The sequence below is a fragment of the Aphelocoma coerulescens genome, chromosome 5, assembly GCF_041296385.1.
Source record: "Aphelocoma coerulescens isolate FSJ_1873_10779 chromosome 5, UR_Acoe_1.0, whole genome shotgun sequence".
NCBI lineage: Eukaryota > Metazoa > Chordata > Aves > Passeriformes > Corvidae > Aphelocoma > Aphelocoma coerulescens.
The window spans coordinates 22,768,045-22,777,528 of record NC_091019.1 but is presented as its reverse complement, the minus strand read 5'-3'; the positions used below and the strand labels follow the sequence as shown (position 1 = coordinate 22,777,528).

The window sequence follows — 9,484 nt, the reverse complement described above, 5'->3', positions numbered from 1 at the left end:
TTTGAAATTACAGAAATCACAGAAAATATTTTGTCCTAAAATTTAAACATGCATTTTAAATACGTGATAGGATTTATTCGAAGTTAATTTTGGATCACTTACATTAATTGCTTTCATTTCTATTAAAGATTTGCCTGCTATTTAATCTTCTTCCACTTTCTTAAACAAACATACAAAAAACCCCAAAGGCAAACCCCACAGAAATTGAAGGAATCCCTAGGGAACTCGTGGTATCAGCAGAACAGCAACTGCCAAAGGCAAAGCAGCCCATCTGAGGCATTTCAGCAATTTCTAACTTTACTGCAGACTGTTACTTGTTTTCACTGTAAGGTCTGTGGTGCAACAGCTGCACAGCTCTGACTTCATCCAGGTGAACAGCAGTGCAACAACTACACCCCAGAAAGTATGTTAAATTGAATTCCACGTGTAGCTGAGTGTCAGCTCCCTCAGCTCGTAAAAGACGCAGCTTTACACAACAATCAGGTCAGATGCCTCTTGCTAAGCAAAGACGAGCTGAGGAAATAATGAACCTTTTCTGACCAAGGTAGGAGCTATGCTTCTTCCTCCACGTGTTTTCTATTGCTCAATTCCTGATGCCTTTAGGCTTTCTAGGAGTCCTTCTTGGTTACTGTAATTTCTCTCCTGAATCAAATTTAAACCAAGCTGGGAATTCCCTTGTCATTTCCTGCATGGTAGCCTAGAAGTACCCAAGACACGTTGAGCACACACAGATAAAGTCACTACAGCAGTACCACCAGCATTGCACAGGCAGCCCTTGAACAGAAAAGAACTTTGCTGTGAAGCCAGAGAAGAATGTAGGTCAGCATAATAACATTCTACCTATACTTTCCTCTGGTGACAGTAATAGGCTTAAGGACTGTGATCCTGATGCCTTTTGAAAACCTGTTTTGTACTTGGTAGAAACAAAATAGAAGCTCAATTAAAAGAGATTAAACTGTGGTGACAAAACTGCCTAGAAAGAAACAGATGAAGACCACTGATTTACAGGCTATTGCTGGGCTCAGCTTCTCTTCTAGAAAGCACACTGGTATTTTAATGTATGAGCCCAAAGCCAGTTTCTAAAATATTTTCTGCAAAAATGTAAAATAGTCCTGGCACACTTCATCAGAGACAGGACCCTAGCCTTAGGAGGACTGTCATCTGGGACACTGCAGCCATCCCCATGTTCCCATGGGATGAAATACAGGGTAAGTTTGCCTTTCCATTCCCATGTTGGTAATTTTAATGCTTTTATTTTCTAGCAATCAGAATAGATCAGCATTTATATTTGGGGGTATTTTTTTCTAATACAAAATGGAGGATGTTAACATTTGTGACAATGAAAATATTGTGTCGTTTTTCATTCCTTCTCTTTGTTTTCCAGCACTTGCTGAAAAGAGGAAAATCACCTTAAAAGGCTGGAACAGGAAAGGTCTGAATTCTATGCTTTCTTCTCCACTCACAGCTATTCACCTTCATCCTGCCAGGTATCTTCCCACACACACATCAAACTGTACTTTTAGGCACAGTTCTGGAATGTTCCTGTCACAGGGGGATGTACTGGCCCTTATGTTCTTGTATGGTGGTATGAAATTTTACCCACCCCTTTCTTTTTCCCTTAAAAAACCCCTGAGATCTTTCACAGACCCTTTGGCTTTGGCTGATCTTTCCCTCCTCAGTGGCATAATACCTTGATCACGTTCAGCATTTACAAGACAGCAAAGCTCCCTGAATTCTTCACTCATATTGATATGAGATATAAAAGATGAGCATGTGTGAAGGTGAGGTCTCGGTGACAGCACCTTTAAAATGCTCATCAAACACAACAGTACTACAAGGGGCTTTGAAATATTTTAAAATAATGATCTGAGTCTTTCCAAAACCAAAGCAAAGACAGAAATGGGACCAGATGAGTGCTGTTCCATGAAGGAAACGTCCTGTCATTTATATGACAGTACAAATATTGCCAGAGGATGTATTTTTCAAAATCAGATCAAAGTTTCAAGCCCAATGGACAAAGTATTTCAAGGTTATTCGCTGTACCTGTGGATTGGCAGAATAAATACTTCTGGGTTTCTTTCATATTACCTTTAGATAGAAGAATAAGGAGCAATCCAACACTCTTGTAGATAGAAAAGCAATGCCATGAACTTTTCACTTGGCTGCATATGGAAACACAGATACAGGGAAAGGGTCTGGGCTGTGGCAGCTCACAGGGCAGCCCCTGAAACACAAGGCTGGATTCATGCCCAGCTCCACAGGGATGCTCATATCCTCTAAATCTGTCTAGTTGAGGATGTTATGATATTCTGTTTTTCCTGAGGGAGGCTGGAGGCTGTTGGCAGAGGATTAAAAAAAGAAGAAAAAAAATAAGTATGCCTGATTCAGAAAGGGATCGATTCAGCCTTCTGCTTTTCTTGAGCAGCCTCTGAAGTTGGGGTTCCTGTACAGCTAAAGCCTAATTTTTAAGCTTTTTTTTTCCCCTGGCAGAAGGCCTGTGAGCCTGGTGCTCCCAGCACTCCCATTCTCCCCCACAGAAGCCTTCAGACCCTGACACAGCCAGGTGTGTTCAGTCTGCAGGGCTTATAAAGCTCATCCAGTGTCAAGCTCATCTGATTTTCCTTTTAAATGAGGAGGTGAATGAAATCTGAGATTCAAATATCCTCAAGGTATGGGTCTCAAAAGTCAGACCCAGAGCTTCTGCCCACCTCTTGGCTTTGCTACAATGTCATAGTAGCATCCAAGGGTTTAAAATGCAGCAGGCAGTATTACATTAATTCTGTATGTGCATACATATGAAGATATTTATAGCATGGGAATGATTCATGAAAGCAACCACAAATTCCTCTGTAAACATTTAGGAGTTGTAATTAAAGTAATTAGAAGTATTAATTACTTTACAGAAGCCATGTAGGATGCAAGATCCATATTACAGTTATTCTGTCACAATTTCAAGCCCTTTAAATTAAATTTACTCTGGAAACTCCTCCAGCCTATTTGCATCATTTTGCACTCTGAACTTGCTGTCTAGACACTCTTCACTTGACTTGCAGTGCTATCATAACCCATTTTGAATTACAATTTTATATAAGCAATGCCTAAAATCAAATGTTCTGGATTCATTTGAAACTTACATAGTGAATAATGGATGACTGGACTAAGAAACTGTGAAATACAGGTCAAGTATAAGATGCTGTGAGATGTGAAAATGAACTGAACATTTTCATATTTCTTTCATTCACATCCTTGATGGCCTTTCTTTTGCTATTTACTGTTCTGCAACTGCCCCACTCAAGTGATATAATAAATATTACAGATAATATATTCAAAATTAATTTAGAATCCTTAAAACTGCTAAAGCAATAATTCCTCACATGTATTCCTGTAACTGCTTAAGAATCAAAACTGAGAGAAATTACTAGTCATCCTGAAAAAGTTAAAAATACAATAACAAAAGCCTGTGTTTTGATTCTAGGAAAAAAGAAGTGCTTGAGTCACAAATCATGCTTGTTAGCTGCAGTATAAATACCATACCAGGCCTAGATTTTGTACCAGTAACAGTTAAAATAAGTTTTTCTAGGCAAAAAAAAAAAAAGTTTATTGCAAATATATACATATTTCTACACATTTTCCCAGTAACTGCATTTCTGAGGAGAGAAGCCCGTTAAAAAATTTGGAATTTAATTGGCTAAGTACTTTTAGGCTATAATTGTCTGGCAGGGTTACTTGGAAGCTCTTTGTCCAGTGGTGTGTGTTGAGAGTAATACATTTTTCATGTTCTAATCTAACAAAAAAATATATTCCCTATGATGACATTAACATTAGATTAAATGAGTGAAAGAACTTGCTGGAATTATATAAAAAATTGTAATAAATTATTTTAAGTTATCTATCTGCCATAAAGTGTAGCTAGATGGCTTTGACTGAGTACCTTCCCATGTAAGAGTCAAGTTATTTCAGCCTAGGAATACATGACTTTTTTATTACAGAGTTCTAAATTCTCACAAGTTCTGTACTTTGACCTTTTAAAAAAATTTTATTGCAGTTTTAAGAGGAAGTTTTTCTTTTTATGTCCAGGTGAAAGCACTTTCTCTCAAAATATCTCACACAAAATGAAGTACTAAAGGCTGTACAATAGAAAGAAAAATGCAAAACACAGGGCTTTATGTGCTCTGGAGCAGTAAGGAAGGAAGACTGCAGTCAGGAGAAAGCAAAGGGATTCATTTTGCTTGAAATATGTTTATGTCAATTTTTCATTGCAGTTTTTCTTTCTTGTCAAATATGTTACAGATTCTAATTCTTTCTGGACATCCATCCACCCACCCAGAATACTGGAGTGAGCACAACGTCTGTGAGTGGTTGCAGTTCTGCTGTGACCAGTACAAACTAGATGCCAAGTGCATTTCTTTTCCCAGTTTAATATCAATGGCTGGTAGTTATGCAACATGACCCAGGAATAGTCTGTGGATGCTGCAGGCCTTTGTGGAGAATACTTGTATTTCATCTTAGAGAATAGCAGGATGCATGGTTAGTGCTCCAGAAATCAAACTCAAAACATAAAGCATTGCATTTCTGTGTGAGTTTAACAGAAAATGTGGGATCCACATTCCCAAGCACTGATAAAAGGTAAAATACAGAGGCCACTTAGATACTACATGAGGAGTACTCAGAAATAGGGCAGGCAGACAACAATCTCACTGCAATCTTTGGCTTCACAATCACACACAGTCCAGGCTCATCTTTGTGAACCAGTCAAATCTCCAAAGGGACACAAGCTCTGCTCTCTCCTTTGGTTTTTCTACTCAAAGTGGTCAACCTGAATGCTCCAAGGGAGGTTTTAATTCTGACAGGATACAGAAAGACACAACATATTGTTATTCCTGTAACTCAAAGTAGTGAAGATTGGTCTGCTTTTTAAAGAGTAAAGAAGAAATTTTGTTTGATGGTGTTACTGTGCATACTGCACTGATAATCCACCTCATTATTAGTATGCTTAATGATGCACTTGAATGAAAACACTATTAATTTACTCTTTTCAACCTTGTCTTGGAAGATTTATTAGTGCTTAAATGAGCTAAGATTCAAAAACTAAGCTATTGATAGTTCAGTGTAAGTGAAATAGAAGTGCAATTGCTGCTGCAGATACCGTTTCTTGCTATTCATTCCTGCCAAAAATCAATTAGTGTGCATGCCAAGCTTTGGCAATTCTACCCAGCTCTATTGTGGTGATACAAACAAAAGAGTTTCCATTAAGCAGGGGATTTTAGAAGGTCATTTCCCTATGCCCTAGCAATGAGAATCTGAAGAGCATTTTAGCTGCTCAAAGCCCTCAACAGCTCAAGCCTTCTCTGGCTTAGGGGAGTATTTGACCAAACTGGAGTTTTATGACTACTGGAAAAGGATTAAAGGCTTAGGCAAGCAAGTCCTGGAGGATCTCATGGGAGCTGACACTGCCAGTGGTGAGCATCTGCTTAGTCACAATGTACTGGAATTTATCCATCCCTCACTGGTCCACTACCCACCTTTGAACTGCCCAGTGGGGAGTGGAGGTTGGCAAGGCAGAATGAGCAGGAGAGGGTGACCTGGGTACACAGTGAACAGGGAGGGGCAGGCTGAAGCTGAAACAGGATCATTGACAGACTGGGAAGACCAGAGGCAAAGCAGTAAGAAAATATGTGGACAAGCTTTATCAAAATGCAGCAGGGTTGTGCAGTGACTGACACTGTTGTCAATAGGAGAGGTAAGACTGGGAGAGGTGAGCAAGACTAGAGACCATCACAAGAACAAAACAGCCCTGTGTTTAGGTTGGCTGTGCTCTGCTGTGGCCATCATCACTTTCTTCCACCCAGTCAGTGTTCATGTATCATGTCAGACAGGCCATTCTGAAGGCAATTATTAGATGTAGGAGATAAGGATGTTATTAAGGGAATTAAAGAATGCAAAGCTGTGAAGAAAATCTCATTAAGAAAATTAACTTTTTATAGTCAGTAGAAAGATTGGACACTTGGCAGTAAACAAACTACAACAGCTCATGAATATCCACCTCATGAATAAAATAAGACCTTTGAGGAAAGACAGTGGTCCAGCAATGCCAGACCTTACTGCAACATACTCAATGGACCAAGCCATGGCTGCGTTAAGCCGGGCTTAATTCTAGCTTTTCCCAGTTTTGTCTGCCACACTCACCACATGAGTTAAGTTCCTTGAATGCAGATCTGTATATGCAGGCATTTATTAATGTTTTGTGAATGTAACTGCTCCTTGAAAAGGTGATACTGTCCTAATAATGTAGACAAGTTCCAGCTGTGTGAAGATCTGATTTTCAGCAGTAGGGATGATTTTACTTAGGGAAAGGAGGGAGGGAGGGAAGACTGCAGGAGTAGTTTTCAAGGGACAAGAAGCTGAATGAGAAAGAACTAATCTAACTGTGAAGACAGGGAGAGAAACCGTGATATAGATGACAGCAAAAATGAAGTGCCAAGGGACCAGAGGGCAAAGAAACAAAACACATGAATCATAAGAATGGAGACATACAGACAGAATGTAAAGGGTAAGAAAAATACCCCAAAAGTTAAAAAAAACCAAAAAACTAACTAGAACACACACATAGTCACATTGGGAAGAATAAATAATTTTTGCAGCAAATAAGATGAAAAATTATTTTGTGGTTTTGCAGCCTGCATTTTCTACATCTATTCTGAGGTATATTCACAAGCAGTGATGCAGGAGACCAGGACTTAGATTTCAGTCCAGAAGTTATTCTTGTGAAGAAAATAACTAAACACTGGGTATATTCTTCCCTTTTAGGTATTTCCTTTTTTACTGCTGCAGAAGTAACAAAGCCATCAAACAAGGACTGTTAAGTAAACTTGTTTGTACATAATAAGCTCCATTTAACAGGAAACACTGTATTCAAACATCAGCAGTATGTAGCAGATGAAACGATTTCTAAAAATTAAAAAAACTCCCTTTTCTTCTTCTTTAATGTTATCTAATGCTGAGGCAGTTTTGACTTTCTAGAAGCACAGCACTAAGCCAAGAAATCATTGAGCTGCACATAACAGAGAGCTTCGTTTGATCCATGCCCACCACATGCCAAATTTCCCATGACTGCACGTGAAGCATTTTTAACAGAACATTGAGAAAAAACATGTTTGCTTGTGCTGCAAGGCAGAGAGATGCATGATAATTATTCACTTAGAATCATAGAATCATAGACTGGTAGGGGTTGGATGGGACCTTAGAGATTGCCCTGTTCCACCCCCCTGCCATGGGCAGGGATGCCATTCACTAGATCAGCTTTCTCAGAGCCCCAGTACTTTGGCATGCATAAGAAAACATCTACTAAACAGCTGTCTTCTTCCTGTTTAAGACTTACAGAATTCTCACTTGTGGGAATTTGTAAGGGATCTGCTCATTTCTCCTGAAGAAAACAGTGACATTCTGAAATGGGAAGACAGGCAGCAAGGCATTTTTTGTGTTGTTAAATCAGAAGCTCCGGCAAAGATGTGGGGACAAAGGAAGAAAAATGACAGAAGGACATATGAAAAATTGAGCAGAGCTCTCTGGTGAGTTAACAGGCAGCAATATCCCTCATTTCATTTCACTTCCGCTCCGTTTTTCGTAGCTATCCTGAAAACTTGGGAGTTGGGGAGAATGGTGGTTATTTTCTTCATGTTTTTTCTATAGATCATGAGATAGTACCTGGTCTCCTTCACTTATAAAATATCCATAGGATAAGTGTAAAGCAGTACAGAGTTGTAACTACTGATGACAACAAAATTAGCACATTTTATCTCAGTTGAGAATTTTACCCTATGTTTGCAAACCAATCCCCCCCAAATTATTCTTTTTGCTGTACCAGTAACACTGATGGTTTCTTCTGAACTGTGACAACCACTGTAATTCTTGTATCTTTCAAACAGTGAAAGGCATCCTCCAGGGTACATGGAAAAGTTTTAAGCTGTTGTTTTAAATCCTCAAGAGCAATTTAACAGGAAGAGAGGAGCTCTCTGCCTGTAAAGAACACGGTGACTCAGGTACTGTTCTGCTGTCATAAAGTCCATATAAAAAACTTCCCTAAGGTGACTTCCACTACTGCTTTGTCTGTTGTTTCTTTTCTGAGTTTCCCCAGCAGTTACCATTATAAAACGGCATTTTGGAAGTGCCTGGTGTACGAGTTTGGAAAGCATGCCCATGGATGGCAGGAGAACAAGATGTGAACTGCCTCATGCTTTCTTTTCAGCATGGAACATGCTGCAGCCTGAATTACACAGCTGGAATGGATACTCGAGGGAGAGTTTTTCTGCTCCCTCTCTCCCCTCTGCCAGTCTGGTTGAACTCATTACAGTCTGCTTCAAGACATAGACTAAAGCAACAAAAACAGCACTTGAATTTCAGAGTTGTCTTCTATGTGATTTCTGCCAAGCATTATCTCCTCATACCTTTTTACTGCTCCTCGGGAGATTAGGATTAATGTTGGTATTTAAAAACTACCTGCCTCTCTCTGTCTTAGCCAGTATTTCCACTGGAAAGCATTAAATTCTGCCCCATTTCATTGCCTTTTAAAAGAAATTATTTAGGTACATTTCCCAGTTAGGTTCTTGTACTTTGGAGTAACACAGAAAACTTTCTTTCGTTTCATAAGAAAAAGCTTTTCTGATCCATTGTACCCTAAACCATTACATTTCTCAGATATGGTAGAATTCAGTATGTCATCCAAAATGAACAATTCAATCCTCTCTATTTGTCTGGATTGAATATGTCCAGTCAATCAAGTTAACAAATAAAAACGACTCTATTCTGAATTATTTATTAAGCAGCTACATTCCTTGCCTATTAATCTCATCTATGCAAATTCATTAATCCATATATACATGTTATATTTAGGTTTTTGAGCAAAAAAAAGCATTCACTGCAATTATTTATCACTCCTCCTTGTGCTGAGTTGCAATTGCTCACATGATATCAATTCTGTTACATGGCAGAAGGAGTATAATTTTTATTACAAAGAATTTTCAGGGAAAATACTCCACTGAAATTCAAGTTCACTTTCTACAACTTCTCATGCATGTAAATTTCAATTTTCTTCTACTAATCCTCTTGAAGGTGAATTCAAGTAACCTTTGCATTTGGAAGAAGCAGTTCTGGAAAGGGTATAAGCATTTGCTGAAGTAGATTAATTTTGAAATGCAAATTATTATTTGTGGCAAAGTTTCTCTAGAACTTTTGCCCACATCTATGCAACCATAGTTTTAATTCTTCAAAGCAGTCTATGACATACAGTTTTACATATACCACTAACAATTAGTGTACAGTTAGTGCTCTCAGCTGCTCCCTACCTAACTTCACAATAAGTAAATTGGTTACAATGAAAGATGATATATGAAAATTCAATTGTGTTTTTTGAAAGCATCATAGCTGTTTGGTAGTTTTTATGGACACTGGTTTTTACGCACTACTAATTAAAACAACAGCTGTAATC

The 9,484-nt window shown here is 38.6% G+C and overlaps 1 protein-coding gene across 1 annotated transcript; it reads left to right on the top strand.

The window, feature by feature from the left end:
- Positions 1 to 1,771: 1,771 nt before the first annotated feature.
- ELF5 (E74 like ETS transcription factor 5) lies at positions 1,772 to 8,825 on the top strand. The gene is given in 7 exon segments (XM_069018736.1): positions 1,772 to 1,781; positions 4,291 to 4,319; positions 4,321 to 4,402; positions 4,405 to 4,527; positions 6,808 to 6,863; positions 7,279 to 7,568; positions 8,138 to 8,825. Coding segments are annotated over 7 exon segments (675 nt in total). The 3' UTR covers positions 8,223 to 8,825.
- Positions 8,826 to 9,484: the final 659 nt, after the last annotated feature.